Here is a 25,155-nt window from a genome sequence, read left to right on the forward strand (position 1 = left end):
CATTTAACCACATATAGGCATCACAATACATACGCATAAATTAATCTTGTAAGAGACATTAAATATGGATCTTATTGATACGCTGTATCGTTATTGCTCTCGGCTTCCACTATTCTTGGTTTTGGGGAGTTTTCTTTTTGTCTGGAATATAACAAATACACACCCCTTACAAATAAAGACCTGGTAACAACATACTTTTATTTAGACCATTTGATCAGCCTCTGTCAGCACCGGTAAATCAGCAAAAAGTTTATAAATAAAAGCTTTGTGGAGTGAGCTGCGTCTTCCCCTCCAGCTCCGCTCTCCGCCCCCGCTCATCCTTCCAAATTCCTCGGTGCTGGCATCAGGTTCCTGGGGGAATGGGCGGAGAGTTGGCCGTAAATCCTGCAGTAGAGCGCGGAGCGAGTCGGAAACGTGTGGCTTTCCCCCAAACATACAAGAGGCTCTTGGGAGTTTGAACCTAAGAGAACTTTCAAGCAAGGCTGAAGTCACTTGGAAATGACCGTGAATCCGTTGCCGGGGTGATCCAGGCGTCATTCAGTCTTTCCTCGTGGGATCGAGCTCTTACGTCTACCGGAGCTTTGCGGAGGTCCGATATGGCAGACCGGCGGAGCGGCGTGATCGGGCAGCCAGATCAAGGCAGGACAACCGCGGCCCGAGCGGCTGCTATAGCCGAACTTTTGCTTTTGGAGGTCTCCAACCTACTGGAACTTTACGTGAGTACGAGTGAGAGCTTACATTAGCCTCCACTTTCCATCGAGTGAGCGTGAGCTTGTGTGCGAGGAAGAGAACCAGGGCTTAATGGAAAAGGAAGACATTTAACGTGCTTGTGTGTGCTGTCCAAAGCCGGGCCCACTCCTCTATGCATGAGGCCCTCTCCAAAATTGGAGTTTGGAACTCTCTATTTTTGCCAAGAATATATTTTATCGACCATTCATTGTTGAGGGATTATAATGACTGTAGTAAATAAAAATACAAGCGTTGAATGGAGTTGATTTGCAAAATATTTCAAATAATAATGCAGTAAGCATCTAGGACTACATAAACCAGTACAGTGCATTTACTGTTCTGGAAGATTTTTAAAAAATAAATAAAATAAGAAATATTTGATACATAATAGCTCAAATAAAGACAAACCCTGTCTTGAGTTTTTCCTCAATAGTAAAAAAAAAAAAAAGGGCTCCAGGCTCTGTTGCCTCTTAATTGCACTTGGGACCTCTAGTGGTCATGTCCTCAGCAGGTGGTTATTTCCCGTATATGCCCTGGGCATGCTCTGGTGTTGCCCCAACAGGCTCACTACTAGTGAACTCGATTCATCCTTTAAACTGATGTCAGTATACTGATGCCCTCCTACGCAACCATTCTGTTTTTCAACTTTGGTTGAACTTGAACTGCTACTTCTTACAGTGTAGCCATGACAAGGATGCATGTTAAGGAGAGATAAAGAGTTTCTTGTGAACCGGATATTACGAAGCTTTAAGAAATGCGTGTGTGGGTCTTTTCCCCTGTAGGATTACACCAATGCCTGGGAATGAACGCCTTCACCTGCAATCTAGAAGTTTTTTTTTTCTTTGAGCAATTAGTTTATCCTCAGGCAATTTATTGCTCATTCCCGCTATTCACGCATCTGGCTTGTGAGCGAAGGAGTGGTTTGGCACAAAACTTTCTCGGGAATTCTCCAGATATCATATGACCCTTTTTATTTGTTTTCTGCTTTTATCTGTGAAATAGGATACATTTTAAAAGCAATCATGAAGTTACCACAAAGTGCAATAAAGGTCCAAAGCATGTACTCAGTTTATGACAAAAATCTTTTCCAATGACAGTGACAAAATGTAAATTTGTATGCAAGTAAAAATATGTCATAGTTTGTCACAAAACTACTGTGATGTTGCACCATTTACATGCTGATAAAGGTAAATCTTTGTTTTTACTGACAGAGCTTTATTAATTCAACAATCATTTGTTGGTGGAAAACTATAGAACTGCTTGAGAAGAGCAAACATTACACATCCTCATCGGTGTAATTTGAGTTTTATGTCACAGCTAATTTCAAGCATTTAAATGGACATTGTGCTACAGCACAGGAATGACGATAGAATATGTAAAATAGGATTCAATCCCTTCACCTGTTTATCCATCATAATCCGTAAAGCAATAATTTTCATCCTCAGTTGGGTAATGAGTGAGCTGGACTTTGGTTGAGAGGCGGGGCGCCATTCAATCGCAATCGACCATTCACATTTATTACAAGTACAGCGTATGGTTAGAACCGACTTGAAAGCATTCATCTCTATCATTTTGTCAATTTTGGTCTTTACTTTGTTTTCGTGCAATTGTTCCCTATAAAGAGCAAGAGGGAGAGCCTCAGCCCAGATGTCATAGAGGATAGTCGTTTGGTGTCCGTCCCTCCTCCTTCTTCCCAGCTGGACACCCCGGACAAGCTGTGGCGCTTGCACACGGCCCTGCTCCAGTGTCGAGGCTTGATGGAGCGAGCTATCGCCAAAGAGGATGAGGAGATGGGCAATGGGACAGGGGAATACGAAACCCTGAGGAAAATGGTGAAGGAGAGGCTGTGGTTTCTCATAAACATCATTGGAGAACTTGTTAAAGCTGTGGGCGGTCCGGCGGTGGTGACCCCAAGTTTGAGTGACAGCTTGGAGGTAAGCCCCAATGGAAGGTAACACTGACACCTAATGAATCGTCAGAGGGGTCAAAAGTACTCTCACTGACCACTGAAAGAAACTTGAAGGATTATTTACTCGGAAAAAAACTAGGTCAGTTTTGACATTTGGAATTTCTACGTACATGTATCTGTTTTTAAGTTGTCATGAAAACTAATAAGTAGTACTCACATACAGGTACCAGGAAAAATCTACTTAGAAATACAATACAATCATGAAGTCGGCTACTTTGGTATTTCCCACCATTGTGAAGAGTTGAATAGGTAATGAGGTGTTGATACGATGCCTTCTCATCCCTAGCCGGACAACCTGAGCGTTTTTGAGCTGAAGCTGTGGGTCTTCCGCGTCTTCACAGAAGTGGACTACTGGGCCAAGACGGCCGTCGCCATCTTGCAAGCTCTCCCCAAAGAGCGAGTGAGGAACACTCGCTACAGGAGCACCAGAAGCTCTCGCAGATGAGGTAGTATCGTAGCGAGAATGCTTCCACACAGATGAGAATTATGTGAAGATGAGCGTGGCGGTTCAGTTCATTTTGGTATCTATATATTTTTGCACATTTCGTTTTTTCAAGGTTTCCAAAATGCTCAAACCAAATAATATGGATTGCAATGCCTCTTCCAGGTCAGTGTGACCCTATTGAGGATGAGTGCTATAGAAAATAGATGATTGGATCTTGTTTACGGATACACAGCACAGTGTTGTGTTTTATCTTTGTTTAATCCACGGGCGGATTACACACACACTCTCGCTGCTACGTTGTCATGTTACCTATGAACCTAACATTTAGGTGGGCAAACTGTGGGCCACATATGGCTAGCTCCATTCTTAAATCCAGCCCATCCAACATTTCCATAATCAAGAGTCCAGTAATAGTTGTTGTTAGCTGGTGATTTTTTTCCCTCTAAAATGGGTTTGTTAAAATATATTTATTCATTATTTAATTTATTTCGTATTCATTTATCTCATTAAGAAATTGGTTAGCAGTAATTATATATACCTACATTCATGTACACGTTATTTTGTGAAATACTGCTTTAACTGGTTAATTGATTAGAATTTAAAAGAGAGATAATTATCTTATTGTTTAAGTATATATATATTTTTTTCATACAGGTTAATTTTTTAAGTCACCTTTTAGTGACCTAGCCCATTTGTCTGTTACAGTAAAAAAAAAAAAGGCGTGGCCCTTGATTGAAGATCTTATCCATCCTTATCACTGTGATGTAAAATGCAAGCCTAATCAGGATTTAACAAGCGCAACTGTATCTTGGTGTGCCCAACTGAACTGTACCGCATGGGGGAAACATCAATTCATAATATGGTATCAGGTTGAAAAACTAATGAAAAGATATCATGCTGGAGAGCTATTCTTTCTTTAGAACTTTCTTTCTTTCTGTGTCAAGGGACACATTTTGAGACGAAATATAACAAGTTATGTCTAGACTGTAATGCGACTAGTGTTGAACACTGGCTATAAATCATTCCAAACACATTAGCATCTTGGGACTACATAAAACATAGCACAGAGGGAATTTGAGTAACAGCACCCTCTAGTGTTTATTGCTTGGAATTACATTGAATCGTTTCTGCTTGAGCTCACACTTGGTTATTTCCGAATACACCTCCATGAAGCCTGAAGCTAAATTTGAAAGGGGTCCCTCTATTACTACCAATACTATTGACTCATTGATTAATAACTATTGAAATTAAGTATCATAGATTAACAAAAATAAATCAAATACAGTTCAAAACAAGTGGACTGGGCTTGATTTACATTCCAGGTGAGAAAGTATCAAATTCAGCAGTTCTCAGAACCACCTTGGAAAAAATACTATGCTTTCCCAGTATCACCATCATGACCATTAAAGTATGGTTGAGAAGTGTCAAAATGAAAACGTTATTCTAGTCTGATTAATAATACTATGGCTTATTTTCATAGAATGGAGAACAGGTAATGTTTTACAACCTTAGAACTACACGGATCCAAACATTTTGAATTATTCTTTCTTGGAGGTGACTAATGTCAACACGCTTGGGCCAATGATGTAATGACTTTGTATTACTTTGAAACTGTGTGGCACACAGATAGAGGTCTGCATGCAGCCTCAGAGCCCATGTGCCAGCATGGCTACATTGTTTTCCTTTTTCACGTATTGTAGCTTTGTCTGCTCTGCTGACTTCACTGTATTAAGAAAATGTTATTTTGTGTCTGTATGCATTTTCTTGATGTCCTGGTGCAGTTACTGTTGTGTTTACTCTCTGAATGTATTTTAGTACACTGCCTGGTTTCCTTTTCTTATTGTATGGAACGAATTAAAATCACTAAGGCTATCCGTCTTCACAGAGATTACATTGGCTTTAATTGGAATATTACATTTTGATGTTTTCACTGAGAAATTTTCATGTGACTGCACATACTATACAGAGAAATATCTAAAAACAAAATTACCATACACAGCATATAGCCGAAAAAATCCACACATTGTTAGATGACTACTTGTTGAGTTGAAACCAAGCATTATCTTTTTCACGACACAGATCATGATGTGGTCATCCAAGACAGATGATCAAAGCATAAAGGGATTGTCACATTGTAAAGACTGTTATGATCATTAAATGTTTGATTAATGTCGTTTATTCACATGGTTGCCTGAAAAAGAAATTATTTATAAATGCCGGTCTTTGACATCACCCTCCATTTTTTTTATTTAATGGTCAAGAAATGATAATCCCAGTCCTGCACTTGAGTGATAAAACTCCAGTGGTTCCAAAGTGTGATATTTAACATCAATGTATTCAGATTGCAAATTGTCAATGTCATGACAAATAATATGAATTGGGGATGGGTGTAGACACCAAATCATTGATCATCAGAGTAAATTTTGCTGCTTAACTTATATTCTACAAACGTAATATTATTCAGAATGCTGTGTTTAGTGGGGGCAGGTACAACATATTATTGTAAAGAACACTATAAGGTTGACGCCCCCTTTAATAGTTTAGCGCAGATGTATTCGCTACTGAGTGACATTCTAGTTGGCCTTAATAGCATTGCTGAAACAAACAAACAAACAAACCCAAATATTAATTTGATGGGGAGCCTTTTGCACAGTACGTCCGATGGCAGGTTATGGTTTGAATGCAAATGTTTGGTATTGTTTGAAATTGTATTTATTATTGATTGGATATGTATGGGTTGAAATAAATAGATCCATCTCATTAATTTGGGTAGCCTCTCATATCTTTCTGTGTATGTGTGTGTGTGTGTGTGTGTGTATGTCTCAGTTGGGTGTTGAAAGAATAGCATTTTGATTTTTGTTTTAATGTGGAATTTTAAGAATACAATGCTGCTTTGGGCCAATGCAAGCATGCAAGATGCACCTCTGACTTATCATTTGTGGATGGACCTTCGCTGACTGACTTATAGAAGTCCGTTTGAAGGTTAAAAAGACTTTGTTATAAAGTTGAGGTTGGAATGCGGTTGAGGTAAGGATGATGTAAGGCTTTGACTTCCTCACCAACACAAGCACCACAATCATGTGTGTTTGTGAGTGCGTGTGCGTGCGTGCGAGTGTGTGTGCCTGCATCTTTTCACTTGAGTGTGGTTGTTAGGAAAGGAGTGGCAATCAGAATGCCTGTGGAAAAGTATTTGTGTGTGTGCATGTGCACGTGTGTGTGTGTCCAGAGAAAAAGTCTGAGGGAAAAAGTGCGTGTGTAAGTGTGTGTGTGTACTTCTGTGGTTCTGTGCTTCTGCGCATGTCAGTGTGTGCTGTTGCTGTGGGTGTATGTGTGTCAGATAGAGAGATGAAAAAAGAGAAGGGGAGCGAGGGCAGGAAAGAGTGTGTGTGGGGGGGCTGTGCGTGTGTGTGCGCGTATGTGCGAAAGACAGACAGGCAGACAGACAGGGAGGGGGTAGAGCAAGCAGAATACTGTGTGCGTACATGCCAGTGAGTGTGTGCAAGTGTGTTCGTGTTTCTGTGAGCGCTTGCCTGTGAATGTGTGCAAGTGTGTGTGTGTGTGTGTGTGGTGGTGGTGGTGGGGAGGGGGGTTGTGTGTGTGCGTGTGTGTGTGTGTGTCGGTGGCTATGTAAAAGAAGCACAGAACGTGTGTTTGTGTGTGTCAGAGAGAAAGAGAGAGAAAAATAGAATGAGTTAGTGAAGAAAAAAGTAGGAGAGGACATGTATGTGGAGTGTGTGTGTGTGCGTGCGTGCGTGTGTGAGTGAGAGAGACAGAGTGGGGGAAGGGTGTGTGTGTGTGTGTGTGCACGCACGTGTATGAGGTAGAAAGCGTGTGTATGTGTGTGTGCTGCGTAGGAGGGAGTATGCATGTTCGTGTGTTTGTGTGTACGTGTGCGTGCGTTAGCGTGTATGTATGCCTGACAGATAGGGGGAGGGGCGTGTGTGTGTGTGTGTGCGTGTGTCTGTGTGTGTGTTTGTGTGTATGTGCGTGCCTGTATGTGTGTGCGTGTGTGTGAGAGAGAGAGAGACAGAGAGAGAGAGAGAGAGAGAGAGTGTGTGTGTCTGTGTGCATGCAGGGAGAACTGGGAACAAGAGCTACAAATGGTGTGTGTGTGTGTGTGTGTGTGTGTGTGTGTGTGTGTGTGTGTGTGTGTGTGTGTGTGTGTGTGTGTGTGTGTGCGTGTGCGTGTGTGTGTCTGAATGTGAGTGTGTGTGAATGTGTATAAGTGTGTGTGCACGCGTATGTGCAGTCTGTTACAGTGTTGCAGCAGCACAATATGTGCCTGTGCTGAATGAAAGGGAAATTAATGTTTGTGTGTGTGTGTGTGCGTGCGTGTGTGTGTGTCCGTGTGTGCGTGTGTGTGCGAGCGTGCGTGTGTGTGTTGTGTGGGGTTATGTGCTGGTAAGCAAGTGTCCTCTATTGGAACAGTGTGTGTTTGTGGATTGTCTGTGCATGCAGTTGTTGAAACTGCAAATTGTGTGTTGAAACAGTGAGGCCATTATTTTTATTTACAGGTATTACTGCATCTAATACAGTTTAATATAAAATACATATCTAATAGTTCTTTTAGCAAAGCTCGGTTTGTGGTTAAAGTGTTCCAGCATATACACGACCTCCTTCAATTTTTACACCCTTCAGTCTTTAGCATGTGAAATGCATCCTTCCATAGGGTTTAAGTCTGATGCTTGATTTGGCTAATCCACTTGACCACCACCCAACCCAGATCATTAGTGTGCCCACCCATCGCTGTCAGCCAGTGGGATGCTGAACATGCTCTCGAGCTCGTTTACCTGCTTGAGAAAAAAAAAAAAAAACCTGTGGCTAAAGCCAAACTGTGGCAATTGTTTTTATCTCCATCTCTGATGAGAATTGATTCATAATGTTAATAATCAATAAATGTTGATATTTTCCAAATGTACTTGCTATTATTTGCATCTAAAATAAAGACATTTGCAATTGTTATTTTCGAACATACGTGTTTCTGTGTGCCTTTGCAAGCGTTTACACTTAATTGGTGGACTGGTTATCGGTTTGCATCATTTTATTGTGACGACTCATTGAAAAGTATACTCGCCAATCACTCTACGAAGATGCTGTGTACTCCCCCCCGCCCTTCAGCAGCTTTGTGGGCGCGTCCAATCCGTCACGGAGGTGACGATCACCTTTGTATGTAATATACGACTTCTTTGTTTACTTCAGTAAAGTGTCTTTTTGAGTGGCAGTTTCATAATTACTTACTCGCTCTGCTTTTGGCGTATTGAGCAGTGTAAATATTCTAACGTGAATACCCTTTTTCCCGGGTATGGTCCTTGTACCACCCCTACGCTCTGCCGTAGTGGTACCGTCTGTAATAACCTTGGTGAGAGCCAGTTGAGCAGCTGAAGAGCGGCGGCTCAGGCGAGAGAGGCTGAGCGGCAGATATGGCGCAGACCGACCGGTCACCACACGAGTACCGAGAGACACACGCTCATGACAGGGACGGAGACGGCGTCAAAGCGGCAGCACCGCTGCGCGGGTGAGTTGACCGTTTAACTGTCACCGTTAGGACCAAAACATAGGGGGCAACATTTCACGTCAGTTCACCAATGACAGCGAGACCGGGTGTGGGTGTGTAATGCGCGTGTACGACGGAGCGTGTCTTCTTTATGACAACAAGTTGTAAACATGTATGAATTGTAATCACTCGCACTGAGAAGTCGCTTTTTTGTGTGTCACGCTTGTTTTCTACGATTTACATCAAACGCATCAGTGGCAAGGCGAGCGTGTGCGCGCGCACGTGTGTGTGACAAGACAGTGAACTTAACACCCAAACACCCCTAACAGAACAGGTCAAATGTGTTTTTGAATAAATTGTGTTACATTTCCTAGTTTACAGCTGGACTATGTTGGTATCTTGACGTCCAGGGTACATAAACACTACAAAAGTCACCGTTATGTGTAAAAAAAAAAAGTTTCAGAAATGTTTACTATTACTATTTTCTATGAGCGTGTGTTAGTGTGAGACGCGCGTGAGTGTGCGGAAGTGCGTGCTCGTGTGTGAGTGTGTACGTGGTGAGCTCGTGTGAGTTGGAGAGGACACACGCACACGTAAGGGAGGGGGGAGAAAGCGTGAGAGAAAGGAGCACTACCGTGTGTGTGTGTGTGCGTGTGTGTGTGCCTGCCTGTGAGTGTGTGTGTGTGCTTGCGCTCAAAAGAGCGAGAATATGTGGTTATCCGTATGCTATGGGGACATTTATATGTCACATCTTATGCGGCCCTTTTTGCCTTTTGGGGTCCTGGAGCAAGTTGCCATGACAATGATGATGACATAGCTGAAGTTTAAGATAATGTGTTAAGTATGGGCAAGGTCAAAGGTTAAGTCAGAAGTGACTGCTTGCTAAGAAATAAATGCAAGTCAATGTGGTGTCCTCTCAAGTAATGGAAACGTGTGTTGTGCATATCAGTGTGTGTGCGTGTGTGTGTGTGTGTGTGAGTGTGTTAGAGAGAGAGAGAGAGCAAGGGAGGGAAAGGGAGAGAAGGAGGAGGGGAGGGCAGTGTGTGTGTGTGTGTGTGTGTGTGTGCTTGTGTGTGCTTGTGTGTGTTTTGTTGCATGGATGTGTGTGCGAGAGCAGAGGAAGGAGGGAGTGTGTGTAAGGGATGGGAGGGGGAGTGAGTGTGTGCGTGACAGACACAGACATGTGTGTGTGTGTGCGTGTGTGCCTGTGTGTGTGTGTCTTTGTGTGAGTGTGTGCGTGTGTGTGCCTGTGTGTGTATGTCCCAGAGAGGGAGCAAGATGGGAGGGGGAGCAGTGTGCAAGGAGTGTGTGACAAAGAGCTAAGAGTGTGTGTGTGTGTATGCGTGTGTTTGCGTGAGCTTGTGTGTGTTGTTGAGCGAGTGTAATTTTGTGTTTGTGCTGAATGACAATGTGGATGGGGTGCTATAGGTGAGTTTGCCATGTGTCAGAAGGCGTACAGACATGTGACATGAAGGCCGTGTGTGCATGCGTGTGAATGGGGCATATATATATATATATATATATACACACACACACACACACGCATATATATATTATACAGTGTATATCTCATATATATGGTATGTGTTTGTGAATAATGCTGTGTGTGTGCGTGTGAGAGATAGAGAGAGAGAACGAAAGAGGGGAAGTGTGTTAGAGGCACAAGGAAGGGGAGGGAGTAGTGTGTGTTTGCACGTACATGTGTGTCTGATGAGTGGGGGAGGGTGTGTGTGTGTGTGTGTGTGTGTGTACGTGAGTGAGTGAGTGAGTGAGTGAGTGAGTGAGTGAGTGAGTGAGTGAGTGAGTGAGTGAGTGAGTGAGTGAGTGAGTGAGTGAGTGAGTGAGTGAGTGAGTGAGTGAGTGAGTGGGTGTAGGTGACTTTAAGGCATTGTTTTGGTCCATCAGAAGGGACAATAATCAATTGTATGATCAGTATCCAGTGTTTACCTGTTGCGTGTGTGGGTACGTGTGTGTGTGCGTGTGTGTTTGTCTGTGTGTACTATATAGACAAATTCAGCATCAAGCAAGGCAAAAAGTGCTACCTGAACAGTGCGTTTGGCTTCAAGGACTGGTGTGCAATGTCTGTTTGTGATGCACACGCAAAACCAGATCGTGCTTTGGTGTGCGTGTGTATATGTGTGCACACGCTCGTGTGTGTCTCAAAAAGAAGATGGAAGGTGTGTGTTGCAGCTAGAGTACAGTGTGTGTGTGTATGTGTTTAAGAGGAAAAGAGAAGGGAGGGTGTGTGACGCAGTGTATGTGTGCGTGTGAGAGTGTTTGTGTGTGTGTGTGAGTGTGCAAGTGTATATGTCTTGTGTGCGTGCAAGCTTTTGAAGGGGCGGGTGAGTGTCTGTGTGTGTGTGTGTGTGTGTGTGTGTGTGTGTGTGTCTTGTGTGCGTGCAAGCTTTGAAGGGGAGGGTAACCGTATGTGTGTGTGTGTGTGTGTTTTGGAAACTGAAAAAGAGGGCTTGGTAGCTAGTGCATATGCAGTTTAGTGTGTGTGTGTGTGTACATTTTGTGTAGTTGTTTGCTTGTGTGTGTGTTTGTTCTGCAGTCAGGAAGAAAGCGAGGTGTGTGTGTGTGTGTGTGTGTGTGTGTGTGTGTGTGTGTGTGTGTGTTTGAGTGAGGGGTGAGACAGGCAGAAGGTTTGTGTGTCTACTAGACAAGGGCAGTGTGTGTGAGTGTGTGTTTGTCATATGGAGGGAAGGAGACTGTGTTTATGCATCTACTTTGTTTATGAAAGAGGGAAGGACACTATGTGTGCATGTGTGTGTCTGTGTGACTGCGTGTGTGTGTGTACACATGCTCCAAGCAAAAGTTGTGTGCGTGCATGCCTGTGTGTGGGTGGTATGGTAAATGTAAGAATGAGGGTGGTGATGTGCGTGTGTTTTTCTGTTTAACTATGGAAGATTTTGTGTGTAGATGTGTGTGTAGGTTTATGTGTGTCCGTACAAAGTGTACATGAAGCTTACAAAGTAAGTTTGTATTTGCGATTGTGTTTAATCTGGTCATATATGTAGCTGGCGCGTATGACGAGGATGTCTGTGAGTGCCTAGCGTGCGTATATGTGCATGCACGTCCGTGTCGTATTAGTTTGTGTGTGGGAGAGGAGAATGAATAATGTGTATTAATGAACATGACTACACAATTTATCACAGCAGTTATACGGGTGTCTGAGAAGGTGCCGGTTGTGTATTGGATCACCATTGTGTGTTTGAGAGAAAAACAAAGTGTGTGTGTATGTGCGTGTGTGTGTGTGTGTGTGTGTGTGAGATGGAACATGAGACTGTGGGTTTGGTTATTTGTGTGTGAGAGAGAGAGAGCGAGAGCGAGCGAGAGAGGGGTGGAGAGGGAGAGGCAGCGAGGGAGAGAGAGTGAATGTGTGTGTGTGCGTGTGTGTGTGTTTGTGAGCTTTAGTGAAGGGGGAGGGTGTGTGTGCGTGCAAGCTTGGCTAGAGAGAGGATATTTGTGAGTGTGTGTGTGTGTGTGTGTGTGTGTTTGCGTGCCTGTAAGCCTGAAAGGGAGGGGTGTGTGCGTGTGTGTATGTGTGTGTCACTGAGTGAGTGCCTGTTTCTGTGTGTGTATGTGTGTATGTGTGTGTGTATGTGTGTGTCACTGAGTGAGTGCCTGTTTGTGTGTGTGTGTGTGTGTGTGTGTGTGTGTGTGTGTGTGTGTGTGTGTGTGTGTGTGGGTGTGCGTACATGTGGACCAGAGAGGGGGAGGCGTGTGTGTGTGTGTGCATGCACACATGTGGACTGTGAGCTGTGTGTCTGTTTGCTCATGCACATGTGGGTCTTGAGTGCGGATTTTTGCGTGTGCATTGGGTTGAAGTGAAGGGAGCGAAATGTGCAAGGACAGAAAAAAGACCAAATCAATGATGAGGGTGAGAGAGAAAAGAAGATTGAAGGAGGCCAAAGTCATATAAACACAACCAAGAAAGTTGACAGAAGCTCAGTGAGGTGCACACAAGTCAACTTGGCGGCCTTGGTCGCCTTGAATGCAGACAACTTTATTATTCTACAGGTGATGAAGGAAGTGACCACTGTGTCAGTGTCTCCCTCTACAGGTCAGAGGGAATTTGCAGGGAACCAGGTCAGGGGATCGGCTTCAGGGAAATATTACAGGGGGATTATTTTCAAAAGCAGCACTCATAATACTAATGTTCATTTATCAAAACAAAGGGTTGCGTTGTCACAATTTACCAACTTTTCAACCTCAATGAAAAGGAAGTTGACGAAATCCATCACTTACCCATAGCCATTTCAAACATGCGCATCTTCCACAAATGAGATTGATATTGACATTCAAATCCCCCCCCTGTGGCCCCAAACAGAATAAACATTGTGGATGATGGATCATTACAAACAGCCATTTGAATATGGGTGTAGTCACTCTCGCTTGCCATTGGAAATACATAAATGATTCTCTTAATTGAGGAAAAGCCATTTTGAATAGGGGCTTGTTATACTTTAGGATGCCCACTCTTGAATGAAGCCGATCCTTATGCATGAATTGCTTTACATGGATTTGCAAATCAAGTTTCAAATGATTATTTGAAAGAGAAAATTCGGCCTCGTACAGCCAGAAGGGGCAGTAGAGAAAGACACGAGCAGATTGATGTGGTCAGTAGTTGTGCGTGCACACACACACGCACTCACACGCACACACACAGTATCAAGAGTCCAGATGGGAGTGGATTGGATCAATACAAAGACTGTGGTTCTGTTTGATATCTGTGCTGAATGACACTTTCTCTCTCTTCTGTTGGCTTTCGCTTGTGCTCCTTTTTTCTTTTATTGAAGTCTTCCTCCACACCAAAATATATATTTTTATAATTTCTGGATGTCCTTATGTCTGCATCACACCTTTATATAGACAGTGATGGATGTTTCTAAATCCAACACATCATATTTTTATGGTCTACTCTAAAGGGGCTTCAGTGTCATAGAAATGAAAGGTAAGGAATGAAATTGAGAGATTTGTACGAGTCACCTGAAGATAAAATCAATGTTCATTCTCGTATCTTCACATATAACAGAGGTTACTTGTGTGTCAGTTGGAGAGCTCTCACAAGTGTTTTGTTGAGCTCTCCTGCACTATCTTGTGAAAATAAAACAGTCTTCAAGTTCGGCTATTAAAGAAGATGCACTCCACGCACCCAGCAAAATAGTTTCCATCTATTTATTGTGTCCTTATTGCTCTTTTGTTAGCTTCTATGAGAACGACCCAAGACCAATTGCATCAATCTCGGTCAACAGCTCATTCATCAATCTCTGATCTGATTGACTAAATTCAAATTGTTCTCTAGGCGTGGCTGCGGAAGAAAACGGAAAGGGACACCTGTGAAAGTCTTTGTCACGTCCGCGGAGGAGGAGAACAACTCCGAGCAGACACTCAGCAGAGGTGCGTGTGTACATGCCATTTTCCTGATGACGTGCAATTGTATTTGTGTGTGTGCGTGTATGTGCATCTGCTCGTGGGATTGTTACAGAGGCGGAGCTAGTTCAATTGAGTGTGACCTACTTCTGTGTGTTGGTGTCTGATTCTGTACATACGGGCAGCTGTGCATGTGATCTAGAAGAATAGGTTGTGTGTGTGTGTCTGTTGGTTAGTGTAGTTGTTTGTTTGAGTGGGTCTGTGCGTACTTGTAATCCTTTTTACAAGGATTGCCGTAACTCTTATCAGGTGATCGTAAGGAAGCAGCTGAGAATAAACGTCCCGCAGTGGACGGGCCTGTCCCCAAGACAGAACCATCTCCCAACAGCTGGTAAGTGGTGGTTATCTCACGATATCCTTATTGCCTCCATCCGTCCATCCAGCCGCCCATTTTCCAGTGCTTATGCTGTTGAGGGTGAGCTGGAGAGCATTACAGCTGACTTAGGGCAAGTGGGAGGATACACCAAAAAAAAAAAAAAAAAAATCTGTTTGGTCGCCTATAGGCAACCATTCAGGCTGATGGACAATTTATTGTCTTAAATGCACCTAACATGCGTGTATTTAATGTATTATTTTTTGTGTCCTGGTGTAAGAATGAATTGTGTTATTTCAGTAGCATCATTGTTTTGATAGTCAAAAGAAGAAAACCAGTTCAATAACATGGGAGCTAAGCAGCAATAGTCTATCATTTAACATATAAAAAGTTGCAGATTGTATCTCTGCTGCCTTTTCTTCTAGTGGTCCACCAGAGTCGACTCATAAGAAAATCTCAAACGCATCCAAGGCTAGCTCCAGCTCAGCCTCCACGCCGGCTTCTTCTTCAGCTCGGACCCCAACCCCAGTGCCTGCTCCTGTCCCGGCGACCTCCGCTCAAGCTCCTTCTGTGACCCCAACATCGACAGCACCGACCGCCCCGGTCGCCTCCGCAACCGCCCCGGCAACCGGCTCCTTCCCACCTTCCCCTAACTGCCGCATCAGAGAGGTTCACTGTGGAAGCCAAGTGCGACTGGTGGTCATTGCCATCCGAGACATCACCAAAGGGGAGGAGATCACTGTGGACTACAGTCTGACCGAATGGGGCGAGAACCTGGTCAGTACATTCAAGTATTCAGATAACTTTATTATTTTATTACTAAGTACTTGAATAGAACTCAAACGAAACGGCGTTTGACTTGAATCACTATTTTACCTTCATGTCTTACCGTCACCCAGGGACAAATTAGCTTTAACAATACAAAAACATTAGAAGACCGAATTGGATGGAAAAGCTCATGCTGCTCACATAATATTTTTTTTTGTTTTACCTCGATTATTTTTTTTATTTTTTAAGCTAAATCCCTCCAGTCATTGGGCTGTAATGAAGACCTTGTCTTTTAAGTTAACCTCCAAATGTTTTACAAAGGTATTAATATGGAAGTAATGAATACACAATTCAACGTTGGTGCCAAAACAAATCTCTGTGCTGACTGTCTCCGGGAACAAATATAGTTTTCTATTTGCATGTGAATTGCAACACACATTTGTACGTTTTCAGCATAAATGTTGTGTGTTGGAACATTTGTAACCATAAAGAATTAACCTTAGAGATTGATCGCCTCAAGGAAGCAACAATGGGTACAGTTGCACGTTGCTTTTTACACACAGGTGCATGCACACACAAACACTACAAGCACGATCTCTCACGCATATGCACACCCAAGCTAGGGCATGGGGTTACCATGGTGACGACTGAGCTCCAACACCTACCTATAGTGCTTAGCTGTAACCATTGTTAGTGGGTGATATCTATTTCTTTAATGGCTTCCATTACATCCTTTTTTTTTTTTTTTTTTTAGCCATTTCCATTTAAACTCGAAGAAGTAAATTGACATTGTGAGGATAGTGGTTAAGAAAGGAGAGCATAATTTCTCTCAAAATCACATTCATTATCAAAAGTCTTGGAAGAAATCCAATGTAAGTGATAAGCGTTGGTAAAAACTCTATTTAAGTCAATGAAATTTCATCATCACACCGCGGCTTAAAATGTCACCCGAAGATGATTGTAATGGCAGACATTAATAATCTGTGTTCCTCAGGGTTTCCGTGGTTCCATGTCTCCAGCACAACATGAGTGTAACTCTGATATGGAGAATAACAACGTCAAAAAGGTAGATGTCCTCCTGGTAGTGTTTACTTGCAAATTTGACCATTTTTGAATCGCCGTTCTTCTAAGTTGTTTTGATTCATGCACATAATTTTATTTTTTATCACATCAACTATTACCATCTGACTATTATTAAACATTGTCTCTTTCCGTGTCTGTTGCTCTCAGGAGGATGAGCCCATGTCCACCAGCCAGCGAGTGAAAAAGCAGCAACAGTACCAGGATTATGTCACCCCCTCTTGGTCCCTTTCCCCCTCTTCCTCACCCATCTCGCATTCTGATGCCAGTGAGTCCGATGCAAGAGATGAAGACAATGCAAGCCCCCGCGGGCGCACCCCACGTCGACGCAAGAAGCGCCGTGGTACCCCTTCGAGGAAAAAGACACACCCTCGGACTCTGTCAGGGCACCCTGCACCTGCCTCTTCCAGTCGTCCTCGCCCTTCTTCTCCCAGTTCCTCTTTCTCCACCTCAACCAAGCCCATGTTTAAAGCTCCTGCTCCTCTCAGCCCCAACAGCACGAGTAACACAGACGTCCCTCGAGGAGGTGTGTCCATTGATTCCATGCGCCAAACTTGTGAGTACTGCGGGCGCCACTTCCGCTCTCTGGGCTGCCATTTAGACAAACACCACGCCCACCAGCCGGACGTCTGCTCTGCCCTCGTGGAGCGTTACACTCAGATGCCCCGCCTGCAGACGCATAACACAAATGACGCTGCAGCTCACACCCTTCACGACACAGCAGCGTCACCCGGCGCGACAGAGAGCCGAGTAGAACGGAGCGGTGTTCAGGACCTCTCCCTATGTCCTCCTACCACAGCCAAACAATCGCCGGCCCCGGCTTCACCTGCAGCGACGCCTCCGCGAGGGCAGAACGCTGTGGCGGTGTCGGTCCTGAAAAGGAGCCCGCCCCCGGTGGCTGGGACCAGAAAGGGAGGAGGGAGGAGACTAAAGAAAGAACGACCGGATGACGACGAAGATGAAGAAGTTGTTGAGGTCGTGCAGGCAAAGAGGCCCAAAGAGGAGGACGTCGAGGTCGGCTGCGCTCAGTCCTTCAGAAACGAGTTGTCCAAAGAGATGCCGAAACGAAAATTGGAGGAAGCGGAAGAAGAGGAGGATGAAGAGGAAGATAATGGTGTGATGGATGTGGATGATGAAAGTGGCGCAGAGGATAAAGAAAAAGAATCGTTAAGGTAACACTTAAGAAATGCTGTCAATTGGTCTTGAATCAGATTCTAGTTAATATAAACCTTTTTTAAACTAAAACCTTTCCGCCGTTAAAAGTGGAAGCTACAAATTTAACGGAACAGTTGGGGGTTGGGGATTGTGCTCATTTCAATATATAAAAGTCGCACCTGAATAAGTGTCAGTAACTGCCAAAATATAATAATAATAAAAAAAAAAAGTGCCTTATAATCCTGCTCACTTTGCTGTCTGGCTTTCCCGCAGTTCCGGGCGTCACCAGATGCTGCCCCTTCTGTCGTCTCTGTCGTCCCTCGTCCTGTACCTCCGCCGGCTGCAGCATTCGGCCTTCCTGTCGCTGTCTCGCCAGCTGCAGTCAGCCGAGGCCTGGCGCCTCCTATGCCACTCCAGCCTCGCTCTCCTCATCTTGTACAACCGACGGCGTGAGTGCGAGGTCTCCAAGTTGTCCATCACAGAGTACCGTGCGCGTGTCACTCCTCAGTGCCCCATTCCCGTTCCCCCTGGCTCCCCCCCTGCTCTCACCCCTCTGGAGGCCTCACTGTCTCCCTTTGAGCGGCTGGTTCTTTCCCACCTCCCGCGGGTTGGCGTCCAGGGCAAGCGTGGGCGCATCCAGCCCCTCATTCTGCCCCCTCACTGCGAGCCCTGCCTGGAAATCCTCCTGCAGACGCGCCAAGATGTGGGCGTCGACCCGGTCAACCCTTACGTCTTCGCCAGGCCCTACCACTCCCCTGCCACGCCACTGCGAGGCACAGACCTCCTCCGAAGCCTGGCCCGCTCCAGCGGCACCCGTAATCCCAGAGCCCTCACTCAAACCAGGGTACGACGGCAGGTGGCCATCCTGACCCAGTTGCTGCTTCTCGGAGAAGGAGAGGAGCCGGGGCAACCGGGAGGTGGTGCGGTAGAAAGGCTGGAGCACTTCTTGGAGAGAGAGTACCACGTGACACAGAACTGTGCCGGAATTGGCCAAGATCCAGGTCTAATGGGCAGAGTGGGCCGTGTTGTGCTGTGTGGAGAGAGAGATGGAGTTCTCTTCAGAGGCATGAGCCTGAACCACATCTGCTTGGAGCTGGACGGTGAGTCGGACCACGCGAGTGACACTGATGATATTTATCGTTGCCTTCGGATAAATGGGAGGTGTTTGATCGTTGTTGATTCCCTACCACTGTGAGAGATCACCGGGTGTGCCATGGGAAATTATGCCATTTCACTTATTTGGTCTAAAAGAAATTGGCAGGCTGAACAATTCAATGCTCTTCCACTAGATGGCAGAAGAATTGTTCAACTAAATAGGCCTTCGTTTCACATGGGGTATGATCATTTGTGAGTAAATTACTGTTATTTTTGTGACATTTTTGTCGAGTGGAGCTCTTTGAGATGGTTTGTAAAATGTGTGCCTTGGCTCAATAATGTTGGAAAACACTTCAATAAGTAGATTATTGAAGTCGCCCCTTTCCTCTTTGTTCATTCACAGTCATGTCAGGGAACTCCGCAGACTCGTATTCAGAGGCAGAATCAGAAGGGGAGCAAGTAAAGGAGAAGCCAGATTCCCCCACCATTGCCTCAGCTCCAAAATCCACTCCGACCCTGCTCTACGTGAGGAAGGGCAAGAACAATGGCAGAGTGGGACGACCCAAGAAGCTCAGAAACACCCAGCCAGATGTTCCGCCACTTCCTCCTCTACTCCCAATTAGTCGAAGGAGAGGCTCAGGTATGACATTTTATTTGGATCACATGACGTTAGAGTTCTCAAACTTTTGGTTGATCAGGGACCCATCCTAATCCTAAACAGGATGGGAGTAATTTCTTGAATATTTCAATCAAAATGTTAATCGCCTGTTTTAAATAAAGACATGTAAGGAAATGAAATTAAATTCATTTCAATATGGATTCATTGTTGCAATCGAACATGCCACTTAACATGGCTTTGGACAGAGAGGAACTGATTTCAAATAGTCAGAGGGCAAGTTGGTTGTAATATTTTGTGACAGCGTTAGCAACTTTTTCAAAAAACTGTCCTTTACAGTGTTCATTTGCGGACTGTAAATATAAATTCCGCAAATAATTGACACCCCCCTAAAAAGTCAAGTTTATTTGTATAGCCCTAAATCACAAACAGTCTCAAAGGATTTCTTCACATAGACAAAAATTGACAATTATTCTCAAAGCATCCCCTGATCTTAAGCTCCCAAAAGGGCAAGGAAAAACTCAAAAAAACCCTACCAGGGGAAAATGAGAAACCTTGAGAAGGGACCACAGATGGAAGGATCCCCCTTTCTGGATCACCAGGTTGTAATGGATGCAGAGAGGGCACAAGTAATACATAATATGAAAATCAATGAAAAAAATGGATGTCGGAGGTGCCCTCGATTGGAGGAGGACGACAATTGCCCAATCTAGCACAAGATGGCAATAAAGGAAAGGAAGTTCAAAGCAATTCAACATAGTGCGGTGACATCAAGACGCCCCAAGATGGTGCCAAAGCATTACATAATACATTTTCTGCAATTTGATGCGTTGGCAATTTTTAAAAAAAGCTGCTAGTCCTTTGAGAAATATAAATACATATGATTATAGGCATCATTAAAAAACATATTTACAATGAGCCAAAAAATATTTGCAATCAGTCACTGCTTCCATCACTGACCACTCTGGATGAACATTTGTGTTCCTTCAAATGTCTTTTGGCAGGGAAGCGTGGTGTTCTTAAGCGTCCATGGTCCGAGGCAGAGCGCGCTGCAGTGGAGGAACACCTGACCCAAAACATCAACGAGCTGCGCGTGCCTGCAAAGGCCGACTGTGAGCGATGCCTGCAACAGTGCCCTCTGCTGGTCAGCAACCAACGGGACTGGCGGGCCATTAAGTTTTATTGCCACAATCGCATTCAGTTGCTGAAGAAGAATCAGCGCCGTGAGAGCGAACCGCTGCCCCTCATTGTGTGCTGAGAGAGGAGGCGGGAGGGAGAGTCCAGGTTTTTTTTTTCTTTTTAAATCTCTATTGTGGTAAAACAGCAGTGCCGTGTTAGGCAATACATGACAATGACTGCAGCCTACACTGTTCCATTTGGACGTCTCTTCTAATGTGTAAACGTGTGCCGCATTTAATCTCTACACTGTTGTTAGATGAAGTAGCATTAGAGGTCCATGCAACTGGAAGTTTAACACAGACACCCGCGTTTCTTTTAATGGAGGCAGAGAAAGACGTTCACTGTTGGAGTAGAAGAATCCAAACGCATTTTTTCTTCTATTCGTGCCGTTGATGTCAGTGTTTCATTTAGTATTATTACATTTGAATAAAAGTAAGTTATGGTACTTCTACTATTCACTATTCAATTAGTTAACCGTCTAAAATATTTCAATGGAGGTACATTACATTTTGCGAGCAATTCCAAAGTTGGAAGTTGTACATTTCATGTGAGAGTAAACGTGACATCCGAATGTTTAGTTGTGAGGTTTGCAGTACCTGCAATGTTTTATTCAAACTTCCACTCACAGAACCTTTATCAAAGCTGTTTGGACCAGTGTGTGTCCACTCTCCCTTTCGCAGTTTTATCATTGAGGAACGGTGTTGTTGTTTTTCTGTGTGGCGCGACAATGGTTATCCACAGCAGTAAAATGTGCAACAGTATCGGCCTATTGGCTGGATATCGATTTTATGTGTAAATAGCAAAAAGACCCGTCCTCGTGTTAAGTTTCTTCAAGCGTGGGCAGTTACAAACTCTGAAAAGTGATTGTTCTGTGTTTCCATCTTGGTTAAAATGTCTGTCATATTATTCTCCCATATCTTGTTTTTCAGTTACATCTGAACTTTGCATTAAAGAATCTCTTCATCCATAATTCAGGAGTCTGTGAAAACCCAAGATGAATACTTAAAAGTTAATTCAAGTTTGCTGAATCTATATTGCCAGTCCTTGCTATCTACATTGTATATAACAAATATATTATCACTATAAAAAAACAGACTATATGTAGCCTCCTTCATTTCTAAGTCATTAATATCTGTATATAAAACAGTTTTGTAAATATACTTCTCAGAGAAACAAAGGAACGACACAGTTTGACATGCCTTGGTTGTTTTGTTTTCTTTTTATAAGTCTTATAAAACTTTAAAGCCCTATGTCTTGTGATTTATTTATTATTTTGTAAACATGATCTTTAACTTTGAATTCTAATTAGGAATTTACATGCCCTTTATGACCAGTTCTGGTTTATTTGGCACAAGTTTCACAGGGAAGCCACAGCGTATACATATAGGGTAATGTTTGATGGCTTGAGGACTTCAACTTTGTTTTTGTTTTTCTTACCCATTTAAAGTGCACCACAAATCAAGCATGTTATTTAATAGATATACCTGTAAACAATGTTCCCATTGGTTCTTCTCTACAAACCCCAATTCCAACGAAGTTGTATTTTTTATTTTATTTTATTTTATTTGGGGCAACGAAAGTAATATTACAGGAGATATATCATGGAAAATCCCCTTTTTTTTTTTTTTTTAGCTTTAAAATACATTTTATTGTGCACTTTGAGTCTCCAGGAATGTAGAAAAGTTTTATCTAATCTCTCCAGGTGCTGCAGAGATACTTTTATAATCTGTTTGGGGGATATTTTTTTTACTCCGTTCAATTTGATCAACTTTCTATTATGTATTTTTATCGCTTACGTCCCAGTCTTTGGGGCGGCACAACCAAACGCGGCAATGGGTGCGGCCAAACGGTTTCACAAATCCGCCATCTTTATTACTCTGAGAGACTTTTGTGGCCCAAACAACTCAAGGATGCCGAAGTGGAGAACTCAAAATGATCCGTTGTTGGATGCAGTAATACATACAACTAATTTCCCCAGCATCAGAACCTCAAAGAAGTGCCTGGTTAAAATTTTCATGACACATTTGGGGGCAAAATCCTGCGTGTCTGTGTGAAGCACTTCGAGGACGAGTGGTTCAGAAATCTCAGTCACTACAGAGAAGGATTTGCCGAAAGACTTTGTTTCATGAATGTTTCAGTTCCTTCAATCTATGGAAACGACGGACACAGTAAAGCGGTAAGCTTGAGATAACACAAATTAAATGAGCTGTATTTCACTTTCATATTATTGCATGTCTATGATGCCCTCGTTTTCATGGCATTGCATCAGCCTTTCTGCTGATTTTAGCGCTCTATATTGTCACTTTTTTTGTGGATGTATTTTGAGTAGTTGTATCAGATGAATTGCATTGAAGGTGCTGTTTTATTCTTGGGAACGCAATGTGTTAAATGCATTCGTTAGCTTCTTGCTAACGCTAGCGGTAGCTTACTTCGTAGCTTGACTGCAGTGCTTCACTGTAGCAAATAAGTGTGACTTCATTTGCACATTGGCTCTTCAAGTAGTGTGACGCCATCGTTCTATGAATAGCTGGCCTTTTAAAAAATCAATTATCAAACGTACAATATAGTCTTTATTGTCTGCTTTTGCTCTGGGTAAGTAAAAAGAAATAATATATATTTTATTTTAAATTTTATTATTATATAGAAATGGAAATATTAAATTTCGCTTAAATTTCATTTTGGTATTTCTCGTTTTGGTCTTAAGTGTCAAGAATCCATACTTCACAAACATCTGAAGAACACTCACAGTATCTTAAATATACACTTAGAGGAGATAAATCACCAGTGAAGAATCTTTATTCTTCATCTCTCCTACAGTTTACTTTATTCTTTTCTTATCACCCCCAACCAGTGCTCAATTTTCCGGTTTGCAGTATTGTCACTGTAATATAACATCTCTACGCTGCTCTATGTCTCAACATCATTTGTCTGTAAAGACCCTTACACGTTTCTGCTCACGACTTCCTCAGCATCTATGCCAAGCCATTTATTTAGACACTCCACGAATGTGACAAATGTTAAATCTTTGTGATCTTAATATTTTTGTCATTTGGCCACAAATTGCGTGTCACCCCCTGGCGACTGTTGGTTTTCTGAATAAAGATTAAATAATGCAAATCTCTCGCTTACTCTCTTTTCTATTCTTTTTCTCTTGAAGTTATATTCCGGTGCATTTCACATTTACAGCTGTTTTTTTAATATGTGGCTGGTAAAGTTATAAGTATTAAGGTATTTTTAATGCTAGTATTGCTACTGTTCACTGACTATTTTTATGCATGTTTTTTTCAAAATACTATTCTGTACTATTTTTTATTAATATATATGTATATATATTTTGTAATCAAATCACTTGGGGGAAACTCTTCAGGGTCTTCGCTTCGTCTGTAAGCTTTACCATCTCCTTTCCTTTCATAAAAGTTGATCAGAAGTAACCTTTGGTACAGGGCCACCTTTCTTAAGCATTTTTAGACTTCAGTGGCAGTGGCTTTGCGTATGAGTCAGACATAGCTGTCATCTATTTCAGTGCCGCAATCTCATATTTTGTCTGTCACATCCCCCACCACCGTTTATCCTCTCATTTATCCCTCCCACCGCAGTTATTGTCACAGGATGTCTTTAGAAAAAGGACAAAATCCTTGCTTGAAATATAGAAAGGGGTCATTTATGGCCAAAGGTGACCATACAGATATAGTGAGGTGAATCAAATATGTTTACGGTAATGGGGTGCGGTGGCTTTTAGTTGGCTTTGTGTGGGTGTGCGTGCATGTGTGTTTGTGTGTGTTTGTGTGTGCAATGCATGGAACCTGAAATCAGATTAAATCAAATGAAAATGAACACATAAATGAATTAAATGGTAGATGACTCATGCTATAAAGTGAAGAGAACGGCTGGAAATAGGTACAATCAATTCATTCATCCGTTGAAAAATCAGTCAGTGCTTTTGTTAGTTTGACCCCGCAAAGATGGCATTGAAAACCCTCATGCTACCGCTCGATCATATATTGTTAGATTACTGTCATTTTGATGTCATGTGAAAGAACAATCATTTTATAAAAACTGTTAGCTGAGGAATGCTTTTTTTTTTTAATTTTTTTTTTTTTATTATATAATGTGACAACAGACAATAGCAGTTCAGGGAATGTGCACTGAAAGACTCCAGAGAGTATATTAGGAATAGTAATTCTGATGAATTGAATGAAAAACACACAAAAAACTACGATGTTGTCAATAGACGGTGTTAATTAGCCATTCACTGCAATTTCTTTCACTCTTCCCTGGCAGCCTCCCTCATCAATAGAGGCGGTGCTCAATGGAAATTACCTCCTGCCTATCAGCGACTTTTTTCATATGATTGCTTAGTGATAAAGACTTAGAAGGAGACATTTCTAGGAAGACTGTTACATACCAAATGTTATCATATAATTGAGAACCAACATTTTTGTCTTTGAGACATTTGGCATAATTCAGACATTGGATTTCATCGCTGCCTGTGGGCTGATTTTCTTGTGGCATCTTTTTTTTTTTTATAATCTTGAAGTAAATGCAGATTCAGTCGGTTTCACAATAGGTGGATAGGGTTCACTATTATAACTCACTCTAGCCATGGATGCAGGGAGCAAGATGACCACAGAAAGAATTTTTGACCATTTTCAGTAGCCTTCGTCCTTATACGTCACGGAAGAACGTTGTCATGAAAAGCCTCTTTTCAAAATGTTCAACCTAACCCAGCAAGTACCACGCTGAATTAATTTACTATTTCAAACATCAGGTACTTTTCTAACTATGACTCACAGTCTTATAACAACCAATGTTATGACTCATTTAACCTTTATGTGGCAAGTCTTATTTGCACTGTCATAGCTTCAAACTTCAGAGA

The 25,155-nt window shown here is 42.8% G+C and overlaps 2 protein-coding genes across 2 annotated transcripts; both read left to right on the plus strand.

The window, feature by feature from the left end:
- The first annotated feature begins 331 nt into the window (after positions 1–331).
- On the plus strand, positions 332–5,907 carry cntf (ciliary neurotrophic factor). The gene is made up of 3 exons (XM_049721498.2): positions 332–716; positions 2,352–2,663; positions 2,985–5,907. The coding sequence occupies exons 1-3, from the start codon at positions 597–599 to the stop codon at positions 3,141–3,143; spliced, it is 591 nt and encodes a 196-aa protein (XP_049577455.1). The 5' UTR covers positions 332–596; the 3' UTR covers positions 3,144–5,907.
- Positions 5,908–8,452: 2,545 nt separating this feature from the next.
- Positions 8,453–21,529, plus strand: si:dkey-117m1.4 (serine/arginine repetitive matrix protein 1). The gene is made up of 9 exons (XM_049720517.2): positions 8,453–8,658; positions 13,946–14,040; positions 14,323–14,404; positions 14,812–15,163; positions 16,149–16,220; positions 16,385–17,406; positions 17,663–18,489; positions 18,888–19,124; positions 20,105–21,529. Exons 1-9 carry the CDS (start codon positions 8,564–8,566, stop codon positions 20,356–20,358), a joined length of 3,036 nt encoding a protein of 1,011 aa, XP_049576474.1. The 5' UTR covers positions 8,453–8,563; the 3' UTR covers positions 20,359–21,529.
- The last annotated feature ends 3,626 nt before the right edge of the window (positions 21,530–25,155 follow it).

This window comes from Syngnathus scovelli, chromosome 5 (assembly GCF_024217435.2).
Source record: "Syngnathus scovelli strain Florida chromosome 5, RoL_Ssco_1.2, whole genome shotgun sequence".
NCBI classification, from domain to species: Eukaryota; Metazoa; Chordata; class Actinopteri; order Syngnathiformes; family Syngnathidae; genus Syngnathus; species Syngnathus scovelli.

Excerpts from the sequence above, each read along its gene's own strand:
- si:dkey-117m1.4 (XM_049720517.2), top strand. The coding sequence starts at position 8,564 with ATGGCGCAGACCGACCGGTCACCACACGAGTACCGAGAGACACACGCT. Across the intron at positions 8,659-13,945 it reads GCGGCAGCACCGCTGCGCGG|GCGTGGCTGCGGAAGAAAAC; the intron begins GTGAGTTGACCG and ends ATTGTTCTCTAG. Across the intron at positions 18,490-18,887 it reads CATCTGCTTGGAGCTGGACG|TCATGTCAGGGAACTCCGCA; the intron begins GTGAGTCGGACC and ends GTTCATTCACAG.
- cntf (XM_049721498.2), top strand. The coding sequence starts at position 597 with ATGGCAGACCGGCGGAGCGGCGTGATCGGGCAGCCAGATCAAGGCAGG. Across the intron at positions 717-2,351 it reads CCAACCTACTGGAACTTTAC|AGCAAGAGGGAGAGCCTCAG; the intron begins GTGAGTACGAGT and ends TTCCCTATAAAG. Across the intron at positions 2,664-2,984 it reads GTTTGAGTGACAGCTTGGAG|CCGGACAACCTGAGCGTTTT; the intron begins GTAAGCCCCAAT and ends TCTCATCCCTAG.